The sequence below is a fragment of the Oncorhynchus nerka genome, linkage group LG18 (genome assembly GCF_034236695.1).
Source record: "Oncorhynchus nerka isolate Pitt River linkage group LG18, Oner_Uvic_2.0, whole genome shotgun sequence".
NCBI classification, from domain to species: Eukaryota; Metazoa; Chordata; class Actinopteri; order Salmoniformes; family Salmonidae; genus Oncorhynchus; species Oncorhynchus nerka.
Window position 1 is genome coordinate 56,162,573 of NC_088413.1, and position 24,707 is coordinate 56,187,279.

The 24,707-nt window shown below is 43.4% G+C and overlaps 1 protein-coding gene across 1 annotated transcript in view; it reads right to left on the reverse strand.

Annotated features, from left to right (window-relative positions):
* Window positions 1-24,707, reverse strand: part of LOC115146163 (CDK-activating kinase assembly factor MAT1-like) — an 89,527-nt gene that overhangs the window by 61,872 nt on the left and 2,948 nt on the right. Inside the window, exons 2-3 of the mRNA XM_065004206.1 lie at window positions 13,017-13,197; window positions 10,528-10,654 (exon numbers count right to left, since the gene is read on the reverse strand). Of these exons, the coding sequence (XP_064860278.1) occupies window positions 10,528-10,644 (117 nt within the window). The 5' untranslated portion in view covers window positions 10,645-10,654; window positions 13,017-13,197. The remainder of the gene's footprint in view (window positions 1-10,527; window positions 10,655-13,016; window positions 13,198-24,707) is intronic.

The window sequence follows — 24,707 nt, forward strand, 5'->3', positions numbered from 1 at the left end:
ACCTACTGTGAAGCACGGGGGTTGAAACATCATGCTTTGGAGCTGTTTTTCTGCAAAGGGACCAGGACGACTGATCCGTGTAAAGGAAAGAATGAATGGGGCCATGTATCGTGAGATTTTGAGTGAAAACCTCCTTCTATCAGCAAGGGCATTGAAGATGAAACGTGGCTGGGTCTTTCAGCATGACAATGATCCCAAACACACCGCCCGGGCAACGAAGGAGTGGCTTCATAAGAAGCATTTCAAGGTCCTGGAGTGGCCTAGCCAGTCTCCAGATCTCAACCCCATAGAAAATCTTTGGAGGGAATTGAAAGTCTGTGTTGCCCAGCAACAGCCCCAAAACATCACTGCTCTAGAGGAGATATGCATGGAGGAATGGGCCAAAATACCAGCAACAGTGTGTGAAAACCTTGTGAAGACTTACAGAAAACATTTGACCTCTGTCATTGCCAACAAAGGGTATATAACAAAGTATTGAGAAACTTTTGTTATTGACCAAATACTTATTTTCCACCATAATTTGCAAATTAATTAATTAAAAATCCTACAATGTGATTTTCTGGATTTTTTTCTAATTTTGTCTGTCATAGTTGAAGTGTACCTATGATGAAAATTACAGGCCTCTCATCTTTTTAAGTGGGAGAACTTGCACAATTGGTGGCTGACTAAATACTTTTTTGCCCCACTGTATGTAAGATGGCTAAATAAAGAGCAAAATTGTTGATTATTATTATACTATTATTTGTGCCCTGGTCCTATAAGAGCTCTTTGTCACTTCTCACGAGCCGGGTTGTGACAAAAACTCGAACTCATTTTTATGTTTAATAAATGTATCATATAGTGTGTGCGTGGCAGGCTTACAATGGAGGCAAAAAACAACATTTGAGAGTTTGCTGACCGTGGTGCTAGAGGGGGTACGCAGCTGTAGGTTGAATGTTTGAAGGGGTACGGGACTATAAAAAGTTTGGGAACCACTGTATTAGCCCATAGAAATGCATTGAATAACAGCTTCTTACATGGTTAAAACAGAAGGTTTTTTTTATCTAAAAGGAAGTACCTTGTACCTAGCATTCAGCAGGGTGGTGGCACGGTAAAGAGGCTCAGAGAGAATCCCACCGAATCGCTTGTTCACAGCCTTGTGTACTTTTGCAAGTTTTAACCCCACAGTCTGTCGGCAGTTTTGTTGAGCAGGCCTTTCAATGCCATGACAGAGGGTATCACGTCTGCTGCAGACGCAGTTGAGCTTATTTCTTGAGTCAGTTGTTCAAATGGAACTAGGAGGGTGTTCATGTTTCAAACATGTTCTCAAATGCCATTGAAATGGCAGCAGCGGTATGAGAACCAGCACATTCTTAAACATGCAATACGACTTTCCTCTGTACGAAATCCTCGTCGACCCACTGTGCTGTCAGACTCAGCATGCTCATGGGGCTGACATCGCTGGTCCAAATGTCAGTCGTGAAGCTAATAGCAGTGACGCCCATGGCAAGTAGCTCATAGATGTGCTTTTCAACAATAGTGTGTAACTCCAGTAGGGCAACATCTGAAAAATATTGCCTACTTGGTAGTGTGTACCGGGGCTCGAGGTGCTCGACCAGTTGGCGAAAGCCAACATCATCCACGACAGAGAAAGGTTGATTGTCAAGGGCAATGAATTCCATTATCTTGGCGTTAATGGATTTCGCCTTTGAGTTGTCTCGCTGAAATGTTCTCCCTCTTTCAAATGACTGCTGGACTTGAACTTGTTTAGTTGTTGGAAGTGTGCCCTTAGTATGTTTCTGCTTTGGTTCTGTGTAACGCTGTATTTTCCGTGGCATCATTACGCCATCTACCTACGTTATTTAGACATGCACTTCAGCTTAGACATCGGTTTTGCACATCGGTGTTAAACTAGACATCGGGCCGATGTTGGCATTTTTAGCTAATATCGGCCTATTCCGATATGCTTACCGATATATTGTGTATTCCAAGCGCAAACTGTTCGGACACTATAGACAGAAGTTGGCAGATGGGACTCGTCTGAAGTTGGTACAGCCTATGACACTTGTGGGGGTCGTAGACCAAAATGAAGAACACCATTGTGTTCGCGAGAGTCATCTTTCCATAGAGTGGTCAATAGTTTGTAGACCAAACTGTTTGGATGCTACATACGTTTTTATGAGAAAACTGATTTTATGGTCTGTGTCATGGTCTGACTAACACCGCACTTACACTGCCACCTTTCATCGCAGATGCGGAAGGGCAACAGTGGATTGAGACGCAGCCCATGTAAAAAAAAATGTAAAAGATTGCTAGCTTAAACTGACTGATTTCTATGGGGATTTTTGTATTATGCTAATTAGACTTCTGCGTTGGTGTGGACATCGACATCCTATTGATACTGATGGGACTCGGGGCACAGTGGGGGGTGGCACAGTGGTCTAAGGCACTGCATCGCAGTGCTAGCTGTGCCACTAGAGATTTAGCCGGCTGCGACCGGGAGGCCCATGGGGCAGCGCACAAGATGTCCGGGTTAGGTAGGATTTGGCCGGCAGGGATATCCTTGTCTCATCGCGCACTAGTGACTCCTGTGGCGGGCCGAACGCAGTGCGCGCTGACACGGTCACCAGGTGTATGGTGTTTCCTCCGACACATTGGTGCGGCTGGCTTCCGGGTTGGATGTGCATTGTGTCAAGAAGCAGTGCGGCTTGGTTGGGTTGTGTTTCGGAGGACGCATGGCTCCCGACCGTCGCCTCTCCCGAGTCCGTACGGGAGTTGCAGCGATGAGACAAGACTAACTACTACCAATTGGATACCACGAAAAAAGGGGTGGAGAAAAAAATAAAAATAAAAATGATGGGACACACTCCATCTTACACACACCTCCAGGATTATCAAGGCATGCAGGTTAGAGGCTCCCTCTCCACTGCTGCTAAATCACAGGGGAGCAGAATAGCTCAGACCGTAAACACCATAACAGAAGTACACACACTGCGTTAGCTCGCCATGGTTTAAATAAAGACAAAGCACCAGGAGGTGGCATCCTCACAGGCTGTTCACGTTCCTCAGCCTAAAACATATAGATGTCATCCCCCACTGACGGATCACCTTAAATACAGTTGAAGTAATATAGCTACAGGTTCATCTGCCTCACGTCAAGTCCATTGTTGTGGGAAGCTGCTATAAACCAAGTGCTAACAGTCAGTATCTGGATAACGTGTGAAATGCTTGCTAACGATTGTGATATCAACAGAGAGGTATATTTTCTGGGTGATTTAAATATTGACTGGCTTTCATCAAGCTGCACACTCAAGAAAAATCTGCAAACTGTAACCAATCAACCTACCAGCGTAGTTACAAACAGCACAGGAACAAAATCTTAAGCATGTATTGATCACATCTTGACTAATGTTGCTGAAATTTGCTTGAAAGCTGTATCCAGATCAATGTAGTGATCACAATATAGTAGCCATATCTAAGAAAAACTTAGTTCTAAAGGCTGGGCCTAATATAGTGTATAAGAGGTCATACAATAGGTTTTGTAGTGATTACCATGTTGTTGATGTAAAGAATATTTGTTGGTCTGTGGTGTGTAATGAGGAGCAACTAGATGCTGCACTTGACACATTTATGAAATTGCTTATTACAGTTACAAAAATGTTATGGTTGAGAGCAGAGGCAAAAGGAATGGCAACTAAGTCTGGCTGCACAACCGATTGGCAAACGTACTCCAAACTGAAAAATAATGTGACTAGACTGAATTAAAAGAAGAAGAAACTACACAATGAAAAAAAGATCAATTACATTAATAATGATAGTAAAAAGCTTTAAATAAAATGTTGGGCAAAAAGGCAAACTCAGCTCCACTATTCATTGAATCAGATGGCTCATTCATCACAAAACACACTGATATTGCCAATTACATTTGAATTGGCAAGATAAGTAAACTTAGGCATGACATGCCAGCAACAAACGCTGACACTACACATCCAAGTATAACTGATCAAATTATGAAAGACAAGGGGACTGTGAAGCAACAGAAACATAGGCACAGACACATGCATACAAAAAAACGATAACATACGCACTATACACACACACGTGGATTTTGTGTTGTAGATATGTGGTAGTAAAGTAGGGGCCTGAGGGCACACACTTAATATGAAATCTGTTGTAAATGTATAGTAATAAAATTTAAAAAATAAGGAATAACTGCCTTAATTTAGCTGGACCCCAGGAAGAGCAGCTGCTGCTAATGGGGATCCATAATAAATACAAGCATTGTACATTTGAATTCCGTAAAATTAGTGTAGAAGAGGTGAAAATATTATTGTTGTCTATTAACAATGACCAGCCACCGGGATCTGACAACTTGGATGGAAAATTACTCAGGATAATAGCGGACGATATTGCCACTGTTTGCCATATCTTCAAATCTAAGCCTACTAGGAGGTGTGTGACCTCAGGCCTGGAAGAAAGCAAAAAGTCATTCCGCTACCCAAGAATAGTAAAGCCCCCGTTACTGGCTCAAAAAGTTGACCACTCAGCCTGTTTCCAACCCTTAGTAAACTTTTGGAATTAATTGTGTTCGACCAGATACAATGCTATTTTACAGTAAACAAATTTACAACAGACTTTCAGCACGCTCATAGGGATGGACAATCAACATTAGAGGTCAACCGATTAATCGGAACGGCCGATTAGTTAGAGCCGATGACCGATTGTTATGAAACCTTGACATCTGCATTTTTGGACACCGATCATGGTCGATTACATTGTACTCCACGAGGAGACTGTGTGGCAGGCTGACTACCTGTTATGCGAGTGCAGCAAGGAGCCACGGTAAGGTGCTAGCTAGCATTAAACGGATCTTATAAAAAATAATCAATCTTAACATAATCACTAGTTAACTACACATGGTTGATGATATTACTAGTTTATCTAGCTTGTCCTGCGTTGCATATAATCGATGCGGTGCCTGTTAACTTATCACTGCATCATAGCCTACTTCGCCAAACAGGTGATTGAACAAGCGCATTCGCGAAAAAAGCACTGTCGTTGCACCAATGTGTACCTAACCATAAACATCAATGCCTTTCTTAAAATCAATACACAAGTATATATTTTTAAACCTGAATATTTAGTTAATATTGCCTGCTAACATGAATTTCTTTTAACTAGGGAAATTGTGTCACTTCTCTTGCGTTCTGTGCAACCGAGTCAGGGTATATGCAGCAGTTTGGGCTGCCTGGCTCGTTGCGATCTGTGAAGACTATTTCTTCCTAACAAAGACAGCCAACTTCGCCAAACGGGGATGATATAAAGGCGTAAAAAAGAACATTTTAAATATATATATATTTATTTATTTTATAAATTGGCCAAATCGGTGTCCAAAAATACCGATTTCCAATTGTTATGAAAACTTGAAATCGGCCCTAATTAATCAGCCATTCCGATTAATCGGTCGACCTCTAATAGAGAGATAGTCCTATAATATCTATAATAACCTCAACCTAAAACTTCTTACCTGGGAATATTGAAGTCTCATGTTAAAAGGAACCACCAGCTTTCATATGTTCTCATGTTCTGAGCAAGGAACTTAAACGTCAGCTTTTTTACATGGTAAAAAACCCTATTCCCTCCTCTCTTCTCCAGACCATTTCCGGAGACCTTCTCCCTTACCTCACCTCGCTCATCAACTCATCCCTGACCGCTGGCTACGTCCCTTCTGTCTTCAAGAGAGCGAGAGTTGCACCCCTTCTGAAAAAACCTACACTCGATCCCTCCGATGTCAACAACTACAGACCAGTATCCCTTCTTTCTTTTCTCTCCAAAACTCTTGAACGTGCCGTCCTTGGCCAGCTCTCCCGCTATCTCTCTCAGAATGACCTTCTTGATCCAAATCAGTCTGGTTTCAAGACTAGTCATTCAACTGAGACTGCTCTTCTCTGTATCACGGAGGCCCTCCGCACTGCTAAAGCTAACTCTCTCTCCTCTGCTCTCATCCTTCTAGACCTATCGGCTGCCTTCGATACTGTGAACCATCAGATCCTCCTCTCCACCCTCTCCGAGTTGGGCATCTCCGGCGCGGCCCACGCTTGGATTGCGTCCTACCTGACAGGTCGCTCCTACCAGGTGGCGTGGCGAGAATCTGTCTCCTCACCACGCGCTCTCACCACTGGCGTCCCCCAGGGCTCTGTTCTAGGCCCTCTCCTATTCTCGCTATACACCAAGTCACTTGGCTCTGTCATAACCTCACATGGTCTCTCCTATCATTGCTATGCAGACGACACACAATTAATCTTCTCCTTTCCCCCCTTCTGATGACCAGGTGGCGAATCGCATCTCTGCATGTCTGGCAGACATATCAGTGTGGATGACGGATCACCACCTCAAGCTGAACCTCGGCAAGACGGAGCTGCTCTTCCTCCCGGGAAGGACTGCCCGTTCCATGATCTCGCCATCACGGTTGACAACTCCATTGTGTCCTCCTCCCAGAGCGCTAAGAACCTTGGCGTGATCCTGGACAACACCCTGTCGTTCTCAACTAACATCATGGCGGTGGCCCGTTCTTGTAGGTTCATGCTCTACAACATCCGCAGAGTACGACCCTGCCTCACACAGGAAGCAGCGCAGGTCCTAATCCAGGCACTTGTCATCTCCCGTCTGGATTACTGCAACTCGCTGTTGGCTGGGCTCCCTGCCTGTGCCATTAAACCCCTACAACTCATCCAGAACGCCGCAGCCCGTCTGGTGTTCAACCTTCCCAAGTTCTCTCACGTCACCCCGCTCCTCCGCTCTCTCCACTGGCTTCCAGTTGAAGCTCGCATCCGCTACAAGACCATGGTGCTTGCCTACGGAGCTGTGAGGGGAACGGCACCTCAGTACCTCCAGGCTCTGATCAGGCCCTACACCCAAACAAGGGCACTGCGTTCATCCACCTCTGGCCTGCTCGCCTCCCTACCACTGAGGAAGTACAGTTCCCGCGCAGCCCAGTCAAAACTGTTCGCTGCTCTGGCCCCCCAATGGTGGAACAAACTCCCTCACGACGCCAGGACAGCGGAGTCAATCACCACCTTCCGGAGGCACCTGAAACCCCACCTCTTTCAGGAATACCTAGGATAGGATAAAGTAATCCTTCTCACCCCCCTTAAAAGATTTAGATGCACTATTGTAAAGTGGCTGTTCCACTGGATGTCTTAAGGTGAACGCACCAATTTGTAAGTCGCTCTGGATAAGAGCGTCTGCTAAATGACTTAAATGTAAAGGTACATATTGCACTTTTACTTTCTTCTCCAACACTTTGTTTTTGCATTATTTAAACCAAATTGAATATGTTTCATTATTTATTTGAGGCTAAATTGATTTGATTGATGTATTATATTAAGTTCAAATAAAAGTGTTCATTCGGTATTGTTGTAATTGTCATTATTACAAATGATACATTTAAAAAATCATCATCTGCTTTTTTTGGTCCTCCAATAATCGGTATCGGCATTGAAAAATCATAATCAGTCGACCTCTAATCAACATGCACGGCACTTACACAAATGACTGATGAATGGCTGAGAGAAATTGATGATAAACAAGATTGTGTGAGCTGTTTTGTTAGACTTCAGTGTGCCTTTTGACATTATTGATCATAGTCTGCTGCCAGAAATATGTATTTGTTATGGCTTTACACCCCCTGCTATATTGTGAATAAAGAGTTACCCGTCTAACAGAACACAGAGGGTGTTCTTTAATGGAAGCCTCTCCAACATAATCCAGGTAGAATCAGGAATTCCCCAGGGCAGCAGTCTAGGCCCCTTACTTCTTTCAATCTTTACTAATGACATGCTTTGAGTAAAGCCAGTGTGTCTATGTATGCAGATGACTCAACACGTCAGCTACTACAGCGAGTGAAATCACTGCAACACTTAACAAAGAGCTGCAGTTAGTTTCAGAATAGGTGGCAAGGAATAAGTTAGTCCAAAATATTTCTAAAACTAAAAGCATTGTATTTGGGACAAATAATTCACTAATCCCCAATTAAACCTTGTAATAAACTGTGTGGAGATTGAGCAAGTTGAGGTGACAAAACTGCTTGGAGTAACCCCGGATTGTAAACTGTCATGGTCAAAACATACTGATACAACAGTAGCTAAGTTGGGGAGAAGTCTGTCCATAATAAAGTATAACTCTGCCTTTTTAACAACACTATCAACAAGGCAGGTCCAACAGGCCCTAGTTTTGTCGCACCAGGACTACTGTTCAGTCTTCAGGTCATGGTTTAAGAGGGACCTTGGAAAATTACAATTGGCTCAGAACAGGGCAGCATGGCTGGCCCTTGAATGTACACGGAGAGCTAACATTAATAATATGCATGTAAATCTCTCCTGGCTCAAAGTGGAGGAGCGATAAACTTCATCACTAGTTGTCTTTGTAAGAAGCCTTGACATGTTGAACTCACTGAGGTGTCTGTTTAAACTACTAGCACACAGCTTGGACACCCATGCATACCCCACAAGACATCCTCTTCACAATCCCCAAGTCAAGAACAGACTATGGGAGGTGCACTTTACTACATGGAACTCTATTCCACATCATGTAACGGATGCAAGCAGTAAAATCAGATTTAAATAACATAAAAATATGAAACAGCGGGGAATGTGAAGAGACACACACACACACGCTTACACATACACGTGATAAGATTCTACACACACACATACACATGGATTCTGTATTGTAAATGTGTGGTAGTAGAGTAATGACCCGAGGGAACGATGTTAAAAAATGTAATTACATGTAATATTGTTAATTGTATATAACTGCCTTAATGTTGTTGGACCCCAGGAAGAGTTGCTGCTGCCTTGGCAACAGATAATGGGGATCCTCAATAAATGCAAATACCTTGGCCTGCCTGCCTGCAGAGTCTTCTGTGGGGCCAAACCCCCTGCTTCCAAACCCCCAGAGGAGACAAGCCATGACCATGGAGGCGCTGAAGTCGTTTCACCTTTCACCTCCTTCATTCTTTTCATCTTTCTCTCAGTCTGCTTCCATGTCCAGGACATGATAGTTAAGAGGAGAGAGAAGTACCCTTGATACAGCCCTTCACACAGCCTATTATTGATTAATGGAAAGATCATTTTTCGATCTGAGAATAAATGTTTCTCTCCCGCTCTCTGAAAATGTTGCTCTCTGAAATGACAGCAACACGACTCCATCTTCTCTCATTTCAATCACCACAAACTAACGAAATATATATGTTTTTTTAACTAAATAAATGGTTCTAAATAAGCCGGTGTTCTACAGGAATCAACCGCGCCACCTTGAAACGCCACCAAGTCAAACAGAAGTTAGTCTTCTGGACTGAGGTGAGGGGAAAGAAAAACCACACTGAAGCCCAACTGAAGTCTTGCGGTTTCCAGACACGCCTGGCAACCGCTCTACCCCACCCCGAGCCAGATGGAGGAGGAGAAAAGAGGGAAAGAGAGGGGGAAAAGTGAGGAAAAACAGCCAGAGTCAGAGCCAAGAGCAACAGCATCCTACAACCCTTTCTCCATCAGCATGTTCGACTTCATGCTGCATATTCAGTCAGTTAGAGAGAACCACATCCTCCTCCATGTGAAGCCAGCCATACTGGAGCAGCTCCCCCCCCCCCCCCCAATGGTGGATGAAAAATGGGCAATGGTCATGTCTTTGGGTTTAAATTGCTATCAAATACACTGGAATAAACGGTTTCTAGACTCTGCATGCAAATTCCCCAATGTAATGTATAGGAATATGAGTGTGTCTGGAGAAAGACTTCTCCACTGTCATGGAGATGAGACTAGGTGAGCACTGAGCAGAGATTTCTCCCACGCACCGTTGCACCCTGGGAAAACCGCTACGCCTCTCATAGGGGCTGGAGGAGAAGGAGGGTGATGGCATCGCTTTATCTCATCACTGTAAAATTAAAATAAACAACTGTGGAGGAAAACAGAGCAGTTGCCAAATGGAAGAAGGCCTTAACAGACACCATGAATAACACATAGCTGACAGCTCAACAAAACACAGAGGCAGAGCCCTCATTCTGTCTCTGAGGGCTGCAGGTAGGAAAGTGATGACATTACAGAGGAGTTGAGGGCTTGTTCCCACACCAGGCAGAGACCCTTGATAAGGACACAATACACTGCAGCATCATCCACCTTCAAGGGCTTCCCAACCATTAGCGTGAAGCTAATCTAAACTGACCACCACTGTAATATGCTAACAATGAATTAGCATGTACCTAAAGAGCATAGTGTGTGCCCCCAGTAAGATACACAGAGCCCAATGCAGTTTAAGGAAGATAACCATATGTTACTATTGAGTGAAGTCACGTAGGCAGAGTATTCGTGTGAGCTCATCGCACTTTAACTTTAAACTAGACAAGGCCGACCCAGGGTGCATGCTGGACATTCACTAGCATGTCTGTGTGAGCTAGCCTGTTTGGATGTTGTTTGTATGCCAACTGTGGTAGGCTTAAGCCGGCCTGCACAGTCAGGACAGTCAGTGTGCTTGTATGTGGCATGCGGTACTCACCATAGGGATGCCGGTGGAGAAGATGGTGGGTTTGACCACCTGTTTCTGCTTCTCAATTTGAGTCTCCAGCTGGGCAGTCCGGTCCTTGTGTTGGTGCCAGCAGGATGGTGGTGACATGAGCGCGTTCCTGAAGGGGAACATCCAAATACAGGTATGAGGTGAGTGATCCTATTTTCGTGTGTGTATGTGTGTTCGCGCGCGCAACAACCACTGAATCCTGATAAAGCAAAAAAAACGGATTTACACTAAGTAAAAGATGGGAGGTGCTTCGAAGAATGGTACATGTAAATGAGATGTGCAACTTGGGAACCTCAGAGTTCAAAATATCAAAATCAGACACTCCTCCCTATAACTGCACAACAAACCAAGGCGGTTCAAGGCTAGTCATCAGATTATTGATGCAAGCAATGTTAAAACCCTGGTGGTATGACCTTTTTTCAAGTACACTGCGATGTCTTCACCTCCATTAAGCGAAGGTTGAACATTGCAATTTCTCCGGTGGAGTGTTGCCAAGCTTAGAGGTCTGAAAACACAAGCCCAGGCATGCCATCCATGGAGGGAGCAGGATGTTATCGCGGGGTGGACGGGAGGTGGGCACAGAGCTGGGAGTGTTTTCATCACCAGGCAGAAAGGAAGGTGTGGAGCCGAATAATGAACAGCTGGAGGTGATCTGCTGATGGCCCCTTATCAGGATACATTGCAAACACTACATCTGTCTATCTGATCATTGATACACTATATATACACACAAAAGTATGTGGACACCACTTCAAATTAGTGGAGTCGGCTATTTCAGCCACATCCATTGCTGACAGGTGTATAAAATCGAGCACACAGCCATGCAAGCTCCATAGACAAAGAAAATGCAGTAGAATGGCCTTACTGAAGAGCTCAGTGACTTAAGGTGGCACCGTCATAGGATGCCATCTTTCCAACAAGTTAGTTGCTCTGCTAGAGCTGCCCTGGTCAACTGTTAGTGCTGGTATTGTGAAGTGGAAAAGTCTAGGAGCAACAACAGCTCAGCTGCGAAGTGGTAGGCCACACAAGCTCACAGAATGGGACCCCCAAGTGCTGAAGCGCATAGCGCGCAAAAATCGTCTGTCCTCGGTTGCAACACTCACTACCGAGTTCCAAACTACCTCTGGAAGCAACGTCAGAACAATAATTCGTCGGAAGCTTCATGAAATGGATTTTCATGGCGAGCAGCTGCACACAAGCCTAAAATCACCATGCCCAATGCCAAGCGTCTGCTGAAGTGGTGTAAAGCTCGCCGCCATTGGACTCTGGAGCAGTGGAAACGTATTCCCTGGAGTGATGAACCACGTTTCACCATCTGGCAGTCCAACGAACAAACCTGGGTTTGGCGGATGCCAGGAGAACGCTACCTCGCCGAATGCATAGTGCCAACTGTAAAGTTTGGTGGTGGAGGAGGAATAATGGTCTGGGGTTGTTTTTCATGGTTCGGGCTAGGTCCATTAGTTCCAGTGAAGGGAAATCTTAACCCTACAACATACAATGACATTGTAGACGATTCTGTGCTTCCAACTTTATGGCAACAGTTGGGGAAGGCCCTTTACTGTTTCAGCATGACAATGCCCCTGTTCACAAAGCAAGGTCCATACAGAAACGGTTTGTTAAGATCGGTGTGGAGGAACTTGACTGGCCTGCACAAAGCCCTGACCTCAACCCTATAGAACACCAGTGGGATGACTCGCAAACTGCTAGCCAGGCCTAACTCCCCAAAATCAGTGCCCATCCTCACTAATGCTCTTGTGGCTGAATGGAAGCAAGTCCCTGCAGCAATGTTCCAATATCTTGTGTATTGCCTTCCCAGAAGAGTGGAGGCTGTTATTGTAGCAAAGGGGGGGCAACTCCATATTAATGCCTATGATTTTGAAATTAGATGTTTGACGAGCAGGTGTCCACATACTTTGGGTTAAGTAGTGTATATCTTACTGTGTGTGTGTGTGTGTGTGTGTGTGTGTGTGTGTGTGTGTGTGTGTGTGTGTGTGAGGCCTCAGAGATTTCTACTGTAAAATGCCAAAGCACAGGAGCGTGTCCCCGGGTTCTTACTGCTCATCTCCCAACAAACAACAGAGGCCCAGTGTTTAAACAAACAAACAAACAAACAGCTCAACCTGCTATCTGTGATCGCTCTATACCAGGCTGCTCTACAGGGACAATCACTTCTAAAGCCCGTAGCTAAACACAAAGGAGCCAGGATACTTGCCAGGAGGCACAGAACACTAACAATGCTGAGGGGACAGCAAAGCTTCAGCAGCTCCACAGCAGAAGAGTAGTAATAAGCTCTTAATGAGCCTAGTTACCAGTCATTGGCTCATCTTATATATCCTGCTTGTTCATCCTGTACGTGTGTCACCTGATTGTAAGTCATAGAACAATTTGTTCCTGTTGGCCTATGTGGCAATGTGTGTTTATCAGTGTGACTGTATGTGGTGTGTGTCTGTGTACATGTCTAGGTGTCTCACCAGATTATCTAGTAGAGCCTGCTTGCTCTTCCTCCTGCCCTGTAGCTGTCTCTGTTCCTCCTGCAGAGCCTCCAGCCTGCGATGCTCGTTCCCCTGCTACTCCAACAACAGCAGCTCCTCCAACAGCATGTCCTCCCAACAACAGCTCCTCCAACAACAGCAGCTCCTCCTGCTCTCGCATCTGATGGAGAGAGAGAGAGAGAATAATCAATATCCTAGTATTCAGTATTGCAGGAGGAGACAGAGGGTGGGAGAGGGAGCGAGATCATGTACTACAACAGAATAATGCACAAGTGATGAGTTTCATCAGGCAAGGCAGAGCGAGTCAGTGTGGGATTACAGGTACCCAACCAGCTTGGCCTTGTTCTTCTCAATGATGTCTCTATTCTCTCTCTGGTACGCCTCCATGATGTGTTTGGTGCCCTCCACCTCAAGGTTGTTGGTCAGGTTATAGACTGGAGCAGAGTGCAGAGCAGCCCTCCAAGACACTAGCACAGACATCCCTTCAAATGATCTAGGGCAGATACTGGAAATCGGATTCGGCACAACCGAAAGTATGATGTTGCAAAGCACCAGACTATTGATAATGAATTGTTTTAAAATTTATAAATAAGGTTTAATGTTTCAATTCAAGGGCTTGCCAGTGTACACTACCAGTCAAAAGTTTTAGAACACCTACTCATTCAAGGGTTTTTCTTTATTTTTACTATTTTCTACATTGTAGAATAATATTGAAGACATCAAAACTATGAAATAACACATATGGAATCATGTAGTAACCAAAAGAAGTGTTTAACAAATCAAAATATATTTTATATTTGAGATTCTTCAAATAGCCACCCTTTGCCTTGACAGATTTGCACACTCTTGGCATTCTCTCAACCAGCTTCACCTGGAATGCTTTTCCAACAGTTTTGAAGGAGTTCCCACATATGCTGAGCACTTGTTGGCTGTTGTTCCTTCCCTCTGCAGTCCGACTCATCCCAAACCATCTTAGTTTGGTTGAGGTCGGGGGATTGTGGAGGCAATGTCATCTGATGCAGCACTCTCATCACTCTCCTTCTTGGTAAAATAGCCCTTACACAGCCTGGAGGTGTGCTGGGTCATTGTCCTGTTGAAAAACAAATGATGGTCCCACTAAGCCCAAACCAGATGGGAGGGTGTATTGCTGCAGAATGCTGTGGTAGCCATGCTGGTTAAATATGCCTTGAATTCCAAATAAATCACTGACAGAGTCACCAGCAAAGCACCCCCACACCTCCTCCATGCCTCATGGTGGGAACCACACATGTGGAGATCATCCCTTCACCTACTCTGCGTCTCACAAAGACACGGCGGTTGGAACCCAAAATCTCAAATTTGGACTCATCAGACCAAAGTACAGACTTCCACCAGTCTAATGTCCATTGCTCATGTTTTTTTTTGACCAAGCAAGTCTGTTCTTATTGGTGTCCTTTCGAAGTGGTTTCTTTGCAATTTGACCATGAAGGCCTGATTCACACAGTCTCCTCTGAACAGTTGATGTTGAGATGTGTCTGTTACTTGAACTCTGTGAAGCATTTATTTGGGCTGCAATTTCTGAGGCTGCTAACCCTAATGAACGTATCCTCTGCAGCAGAGGTAACTCTGGGTCTTCCATTCCTGTGGCGGTCCTCATGAGAGCCAGTTTCATCATAGTGCTTGATTGCTTTTGCGACTGCACTTGAAGAAACTTCAAAAGTTCTTGAAATGTTCCTTATTGACTGGCCTTCATGTCTTAAAGTATTAATGGACTGTCGTTTCTCTTTGCTTATTTGAGCTGTTCTTGCCATAAAATGGACTTGGTCTTTTACCAAATAGGGCCATCTTCTGTATACCACCCCTACCTTGTCACAACACAACTGATTGGCTCAAACGCATTAAGGAAAGAAATTCAACAAATTAACTTTTAAGAAGGCACACCTGTTAATTAAAATGCATTCCAGGTGACCACCTAATGAAACTGGTTGAGAGAATGCCAAGAATGTGCAAAGCAGTCATCGAGACAAAGTGTGGCTATTTGAAGAATTTAAAATATATTTTGATTTGTTTAACACTTTTTTGGTAACTACATGATTCCATCTGTTTTATTTCATAGTTTTGATGCCTTCACTATTATTCTACAATGTAGAAAATGGTTAAAAAAAAAATAAAGACCATTGAATCAGTAGGTGTTTTAAAACCTTTGACCAGTAGTGTTTTTTTCTAAAAGTAATAAACCATGTTTCTGACAATGTAAGCATAGGAAACCATAGGCTAACCCATAGTCACAGTGCAAACACCATCTGACAGAGATCTCTGAGAATTGGCAGAGAGAGACTGGTGGGTCTCTGACCCTGGCTGGCACTAACACCTGTAAAACTTCAACATCCAGAGCCAAGGACAGAGACAGATCAATGCACTAAGACCCCCCTCTATCTCTCCATCTCCCGAGTCCACAGCCTGCTCTCACCGATCTCTTCCACTTGCTCCAAATAGTCATTGTATTCTCTCAGGCTGGAGAAGTCAAAGTCTCTCATTCTAACTGTGAAGGAGAAGAGGAAAAAAATATATATACCCTAAGTATCAGGCCTAATACTTGTTTGCTCACATTACATTGAAATAGCAGGGCTAAAGAAACAAAGATGAGGGATGGACAGAACGGGAGGGGCTGAGGCAGATGTATGGCAGGGAAAGAGCCTTCCCATTTGAGCAACCCCTGAGGGGCCATTGTCTACAAAACAAACAGCATAATGACAAAGACAAAGGAAGCTTAAGGAGAGGGAGGAGAGGGCTGAACACAAACACACACAGAGACACACCCTTCTCCCCCGTGCCCCTCAATCACATCTTGAGCAACTTCTTGCGGATCTCCACCTCCTTGTCGATGGCTGGGTCTTTGAAGAGCTGCATGTGGAAGTTACTCTTCCTCAGGGGTCGTGCCACACTGCACACAGTTCCCCCGAGCCACTCACAAACAGCATGTCCACACAGCTCTCACAAGCATGTCCACACAGCTCGCACATCTGAGGAAACAGACACACAAATGTGTCAAACACACACACATACAGTTGAAGTCGGAAGCTTACATAAACTGAGTTTAAATGTATTTGGCTAAAGTGTTTCACAATTCCTGACATTTAATCCTAGTAAAAATTCCCTGTTTTAGGTCAGTTAGGATCACCACTTTATTTTAAGAATGTGAGATGTCAGAATAACAGTAGAGAGAATGATTTATTTCAGCTTTTATTTCTTTCACCACATCCCCAGTGGGTCAGAAGTTTACACTCAATTCTATTTGGTAGCCTTAACTTTAAATAGTTTAACTTGGGTCAAACATTTAGTGTAGCCTTCCACAAGCTTCCCACAATAATTTGGGTGAATTTTGGCCCATTCCTCCTGACAGAGCTGGTGTAACCGAGTCAGGTTTGTAAGCCTCCTTGCTCGCACACACCTTTTTAGTTCTGCCCACAAATTTCTATGGGATTGAGGTCAGGGCCTTGTGATGGCCACTCCAATACCTTGACTTTGTTGTCCTTAAGCCATTTTGTACAACTTTGGATGCATGTCCATTTGGAAGACCCATTTGCGACCAAGCTTTAACTTCCTGACTGATGTCTTGAGATGTTGCTTCAATATATCCACATAATTTTCCTACCTCATGATGCCATGGTGTTCTTCAGCATGGAAGCCTCCCCCTTTTTCCTCCAAACATAACGATGGTCATTATTGCCAAACAGTTCTATTTTTGTTTCATCAGACCAGAGGACATTTCTCCAAAAAGTACAATCTTTGTCCCCATGAGTAGTTGCAAACCGGAGTCTGGCTTTTTTTATGGCGGTTTTGGTGCAGTGGCTTCTTCCTTGCTGAGCGGCCTTTCAGGTTATGTTGATATAGTACTCGTTTTACTGTGGATATAGATACTTTTGTAACCGTTTCCTCCAGCATCTTCACAAGATCCTTTGCTGTTGTTCTGGGATTGATTTGCACATTTCACACCAAAGTACGTTCATCTCTAGAGGAATGAGTCTCCTTCCTGAGCGGTATGGCGGCTGCGTGGTCCCATGGTGTTTATACCTGCGTACTATTGTTTGTACAGATGAACATGGTACCTTTATGTGTTTGGAAATTGCTCCCAAGGATGAACCAGACTTGTGGAGGTCTACACATTTTTTCTGAAGTCTTGGCTGATTTCTTTTGATTTTCCCATGATGTCAAGCAAAGAGGCACTGAGTTTGAAGTGAGGCCTTGAAACACATCCACAGGTACACCTCCAATTGACTCAAATGATGTCAATTAGCCTATCAGAAGCTTCTAAAGCCATGACATCATTTTCTGGATTTGATCAAGCTGTTTAAAGGCACAGTCAACTTAGTGAATGTAAACCTCTGACCCACTGGAATTGTAATACAGTGAATTATAAGTGAAATAATCTGTCTGTAAACAATTGTTGGAAAAATTACTTGTGTCATGCACAAAATAGATGTCCTAACCGACTTGCCAAAACTACAGTTTGTTAACAAGAAATTTGTGGAGTGGTTGAAAAACGAGTTTTAATGACTCCAACCTAAGTGTATGTAAACTTCCGACTTCAACTGTATATACAAAGCTCTACAGAAGAAGCCTTATTCTTTGGAGCAGGCAGGTCTAAATCTATTACCTACATGCATGTCTAATGCACTTTTCCTTAGCAATGGCCTGGTGGTATACCTCCATTTTATATAATATGTATGCGTGTTATCAGCCCCACAACAGGTGATAATGGCCATCTTATATTACCTTAATGTAATAGTTCAGACGGTAGGAATCATGAATGAAATGTTGCAGACAGACAGGAAATTAATCAGACACCCATGCCAAAGATTGTTTGTCTGCACTGGAAATGTATTTTTTCTATTGTAATTTCAAAGTTACTCAAACAGTCAGCGTGCCACACTGCACACAATACAAAATCCAGTTCAGCAATGCACCCACAGCTTCTCATCACTAAACTATTTCAAATTCCACTGATGCTGAAGTTCCCTGAAAAGGCTCGGGCTTCTTTCAACATTGTCAGGATCGTAATAATTTGTTATGACCTTGAAAGTGCTCTAACAACTGGTCTAATATTAATAAGATCCCCAAAAAAGACAAAACAGTTATGGTAGTTTAGAGATAAATATTTCATTATAAACGACATCGATTAACAACAGGACTACATTAGACATATCATGTCTCAGTGTTCCTGTAATAGTCTGGTTTAATAGGTCTTACTGCATAGAGGGGTTCCCTTCCCTCATTGGCCAACACAGAGCTGTTCTAGGAAATTGTTGCATGACACACAAATTCCATCATCAAATGTCAATGTCCACCAATACGAAAACATTCCAATGCAGAGGGTCCTTCCACAAGCGGGGCGGCAAGTAGCCTAGTGGTTAGAGCGTTGAACGAGTAACCTAAAAGTTGCAAGATCGAATCCCCGAGCTGACAAGGTAAAAATCTGTCGTTCTGCTCCTGAACAAGGCAGTTAACCCAATGTTCCTAGGCCGTCATTGAAAATAAGAATTTGTTTTTAACTGAAGTGCCTAGTTAAATAAAGGTTTAACAAATAATGACAAAAAAATAATAACAAAAAAATGTAAAAAGCCATCAAAACAACACGGCCATAGCAACCACCAGAGCCACTTTCGGGCCGAGCAACATTTACTCATCAATCACACCTTTAAGCAGGTAGGAGTTTACCCATCAATCACACTCAAGTGAGGAGTGGACCCTAAAGACAATGGAGAAGGTCTTAAATCTTCCCTAAGTAGGCGGCAGGAGGGGTGGGTGGCAGGCGGGGGGCTGGATAAACGTTTGCACAGTCCACTCTTTTAATTAAGTCTCTGTGGAGCTTTATTCCACTGGAATTCACCTTCCGTAGGCTTCCTGCTCTTAGCTGGCCACCTTCAGAAGCAAACACCAACATCTGGTTTCCAAATGGCCACATCTGGAGTGACTACAACCGTTTTAACCCCAAAACATAGCCAAAATGTTGTTGTTTTTTTCAATGTGATGAAATTTGAGGGGGAAAATCGTCTTGGGCCTACAATTTTTTATACTTTTTATTGTATGTTTCCAAAGTCTCATTTCTTTCAAACCCTCTTCAGAACTTGAGTGCTTTAGGCCTAAACGCAGTAAATCTTTTTCACCTCATCAGCAGGATTCTAAATGAAAAAGCAGTTATGGGAGAAACAGCAGCGCTACTGGGCTTTACCTGTTTACATATCAGATATGCGGAAAACAAAGCAAACCTGCCAAAAGATCATGAACACCAACACAAATACATTTAATTTGATTTGTTTCACGTCATACATACTATGCCGTTTGGGTCTTTGCATGTCAAAAAAGATAGAGTAGCACTGTCAAAGCTGTACAAAAAAAGTCAGCAAACACCGGCCTTGAACGATGAGTTTACAATACTGCGTTGGTAGCATAATTTGTTCAACCTCAACTTCTGGGGTAGCTAGCTTTAGCTTGGTACCTAGTTAGCACCAATACAATCAGCTTGAAAACAATGACCTGTAAAAACTGCTGTCATTTTCATTATTCTAAGCATTGATTTAGGAATCCTTGCGAGTAAGTATTAGCTAGGTTGCCACTTGTTCGCCTATTAATACTGAATTTCAGTTCAGGAAAATAAATAGCTAGCCAGCTACTTAACCCTGTTGGCCAAAGCTAATGTTATAAGCAGCCTGGTAGCTTCATCTGGCTAGTGTTGCTCGACCGGGTTGTGTTGTGATGCTAGCCACAATAAAGATTAGGCACAATAGTGGAATTTGCAGTTTGCCTTCAAAATTAAAGTACGTCATTGACAGTGATGCAAATTAATACAAATAGTAGAATTATGTCATACTTTTATTTTGAAGGCTAAATGCAAAGTCCACTATTGTGCCTAATCCTTATTGTGGCTAGCTTCACATAGATGGGTCCGACCACCATTAATCAAGTAAGAACGATCTTATAAATGAGGGTTATTTTAGATGACACCTAGCTATATAGTTAGCTAACTAACTATAGCTACTGAAACAGATGTCGTTTTGCTATGTTTTGGGGAAGAACATTGTTTGCATCCATGAGCTAGCTTTTTTTGTAGGTGCGCGAGACAACTTTACCAACATCATAGCATACTTATCGATGAATAGTTGTGACATGAAATACGAGTGATAGTGTAATAACTACGTAAAATATTTATGAACACATTAAATTGTGACATGTAGTCATATTCAGGTCCTGATTGGTCAAATGTTGTTATTTGACATGTCAAGTAGGGTTAAATAATGTATTTTTTGACACTCAAAAACCCAAACAGCGTTCCATAGAAATCTTGGTTGAGAATGAAACGACTGAACAACGAAACAGCACAGCAAGTAAGTGAAAGAAATAGGTTTTGATTATGTTTTACTGGTAATGGGGACATACGTAAATGCCAACAAAATAACTTTTTGGTCAGTGTGGTGTGTAACCTTTATTTAACTAGGCAAGTCAGTTAAGAACAAATTATTATTTAAAAAGACGGCCTACACCAGCCAAACCCGGACGACGCTGGGCCAATTGTGCGCCGCCCTGTGAGCAGATGTGATACAGCCTGGAATCGAACCAGGGACTGTAGTGACACCTCTTGCACTGAGATGCAGTGCCTTAGACCGCTGCGTCCATGTGTGTGTTTTAACTATTTAACTGTACTAGAATGCTTAAAAAGGCTGCAATTTTTTTTATATCTGTTATACGTATCGGTATAATTTTGTTTGGCAAGGAAAATATTGGATATCGGTATCAGCCAAAAATGTCATATCGGTTCATCACTACCCTCCAGTATAGAAAAGATCTCACAAAACATGAGCAAATTGGCCTAGTGTTCAACAATTGCTGGATTTATCACACAAAAAACATAAATAAAACTAAAATGATCCTGTACGTGGTTGGTCCCCAGGACCATGAGAGGGCCCCCTGTTCGAGTGCAGCCCAGTAGGGGCAGATGTTCACTGTGGCCCCAGGCTACAGGAGAGGTATAGGCCTGGCCATATGGAGGTAAAAGGGGGGTTTGCTGCTTGTTTCCACATACCCACAAAGAGCCCATTCATCAGGTAGGTCCAGGAGTTGGGCGTAGCTTGCCCCCTGTCCCATAAATGGACCACATAACGGACCCTTCCACAGGGGAAATCATCTGTAATTGTAGAGCAAAGAGGTGAAACTAAGAGAAGATTGGAGGGAGGAGACTTTCAAAGTGAACTTGCCATCTTCAGGCTAAGCTCCTCTCAGACAAGCCATTTGTATAGGCCCCTCTGATTGTCAAATACATTTTTATTGCCACATGCCTCGTAAACTAACAGTGAAATGCTGACTTACGAGCCATTCCCAACAATGCAGAGAGAAAAAAATAAAAATAATAGAATACACAATGCGCAACATTAACCTGTTGCTTCTACTCGGGACGCTTGCGTCCCAACTAGAGCTCTGGAAATGCAAATGCGCTACGCTAAATGCTAATAGTATTAGTTAAAACTCAAAAGTTCATTAAAATACACATGCAGGGTATCGAATTAAAGCTACACTCGTTGTGAATCCAGGCAACAAGTCAGATTTTTAAAATGCTTTTCGGCGAAAGCATGAGAAGCTATTATCTGATAGCATGTAACACCCAAAAAGACCCACAGGGGACGTAAACAAAATAATTAGCATTTCGGCGTTACACAAACCGCACAATAAAATAGAAAACATTCATTACCTTTCACCATCTTCTTTGTTGGCACTCCTAGATGTCCCATAAACACTATTTGGGTCTTTATTTCGATTAAATCGGTCCATATAAAGCCTAGATATCGTTATATGTAGACTGTGTGATAAACGAAAAAAACATCGTTTCAAAACGTAACGTCATTTTTTAAAATTCAAAAAGTCGACGATAAACTTTCACAAAACACTTCAAAATACGTTTGTAATGCAACTTTAGGTATTAGTAAACGTTAATAAGCGATAAAATTCATCAGGAGGCGATGTAAAGATCATTAGCTGTCCGTCTGGAAAAATGTCCGGCTAGAAACTCAACGAAAATATCCGGTCCTAGACCATTGGAGATACGGTGCCCTGCATGTGTTTGACCAAGAAAAAACTCGAAGGGAAATGACAAGACTCTAGACACCGTGTGGAAGCTGTAGGTACTGCAACCTCAGTCAATTAATTGTGGTTCACCTTTATCAATGGGTTCAAGTAGCGCATGGATATATTTTCCCATTTTCAGTGATCAGTTTTTCCTGTGCTTTTCGATGTAAATGCCGTTCTGGTAAAGCCACAGCAGTGATTTAACCAGTTTTATAAACGTCTGTGTTTTCTATCCACACAGACTAAGCAAATGCATATACTATATTCCTGGCATGAGTAGCAGGGCGCTGAAATGTTGCGCGATTTTTAACAGAATGTTCAAAAAAGTAGAGGGTCGACTTAAGAGGTTAACAGGGGATGCAGGATTTTTATTTGCCTCATTTAGATATGTTTCTGCTTATAATTTCAGACATTTTGTTAGTCAACTTGTCTACAATTAGATACAAGCAGCTTATCTTCTGTCATTATATGTTGACCTAGAAGACTATATAAACCCTTGCTCACCAGAACAATGCCGTAAATCGGTAGAATGAATGCTTCAATATATTTGATATCGGTCAAGTTCTCCGTCATCTCTGCTTCTTTTGCAGATCAAAGACATTTAGGGACTGAGGAGAAAATGCAATAAGTCAACAACAACAAAAATCAGGAACGATTTTCTGTGCTAGTTGTAAAGGAAGTGTAAAGCTGTGAAAACGACCCAACATTTTTCTGATAAGATTTCAGTTCGGCTTGGATCTATATTTTATGTGGTTGAAATACTATCAGCTTTTATGATGCTGATAAAGATAGCCGTCATATTCTCTGATGTTCCCGAGTCAAAACGTACATTTGGTGTATAATTTTACTGCAAGAAATGCTTAATTCTGCAGGAGATAGTCTTTTATATTATGTGAGAGGTTATAACCTTTAGTCAGTGTCCAGATTTCAGTTTCCATTTAACCGATCTGAACAGCATCCTACAGTTCCCTTGTCGTGCCATAGGCCTATTTGAAGTCCCCATCGTGTGACTGTTGAATTTGTATAGCTTCTCACAATCACACAGAACATAACAAATCTTTCCTAAACATTAGTTTTCTGGCCCTCCCTCTCTTTATTTTCATCTCTCCACTTCGCAACTTTTCTCTTATTGAATTCAACTCTGACATTGTCCTGTTTGCCTCAGTGGATCGATGTTAACGTTTTCTGCCCGTTCCCAAAAGCATTTGGCGATTGGCGTGTAGGCTATTTTGCACGTGTAGAGTTAGGCCCTGAAGCTTAAACTTATGCTCTAATGTCAGATAGCCTAAAATAATGAAAGAAAAACCTCAATGATATGCACAGTGTACAAAACATTAGAAACGCCTTCCTAATATTGAGTTGCACCCCCGTTTGCCCTCAGAACAGCCTCAATTCGTTGGGGCATGGACTCTAGGTGTCAAAAGCGTTCCATAGTGATGCTGGCCCATGTTGACTACAATGCTTCCCACAGTTATGTCAAGTTGTCTGGATGTCCTTTATGGTGGTGGAACATTCTTGATACACATGGGAAACAGATTTTTTTTTTTTAAATGCAGCATTGCATTTCACTCAGCGTAAATTGCACAAAAATGATACATTATGGATTTATGAATGTATTGTTTTCTCTTTATTCAACCCGACTGCAACCCACCCGTCCTTCATCCACACAATATTTTACGGTTATAAGCACGGGGACTGCGGGTTATGAGTCAACCCATACATCACTAATACACGGTGTGACAGAATAGGTCAAAGAGCCCATAAAATGCCTGCCATCTACTGCAGCATCATCTTTCAAATTGTGCCTTTCTCCTGCTGCTGGGCATAAGGGCTTGAGAGGCTATACGGTAATATGTCCAGCATCATCCACACGATTTCTCTAGCATACGCCATCTTTCCCTCTGTCTCTTCCTCTCTCCCAGAACTGTTCTCACTGTAGCAGAGTGGTGAGCGAGTCCTGCACCTCTAGTCCTCCCCCTCACCTGTCCTGCTCAGAGCTCATATCTCTCCCATCTGCAGCTGTCAGCAGGTCAGAAAGGAGGTAAACAGGGGCCTGGCACAGCAAAGACAACCCCCTCCCCTTCCGCAACCCCAACAGCCAGTGACATTGCCTCCCTCCCTCCTCCTCCTCCTCCTCACCATTGAAGGTAGGAACAATGCAGCCACATAGTGGCTGGTTCACCTGTTTCTCACATAAAGCCCTCTATGCTCTGGACTCCATGCTCTGGACTCCATGCTCTGGACTCCATGCTCTGGACTCCATGCTCTGGACTCCATGCTCTGGACTCCATGCTCTGGACTCCATGCTCTGGACTCCCACACAAGCAGCTGTGGTGCGTGGACCCAGGCAGGAGATCCCTTTGTGTCGTAATCACCTGGCCATCAAACACTGCTAACCTGGCCTCCCGGGTGACGCAGTGGTTAAGGGCGCTGTACTGCAGCGCCAGCTGTGCCATCAGAGTCCCTGGGTTCGCGCCCAGGCTCTGTCGTAACCGTCCGCGACCGGGAGGTCCGTGGGGCGACGCACAATTGGCCTAGCGCCGCCCGGGTTAGGGAGGGCTTGGTCGGTAGGGG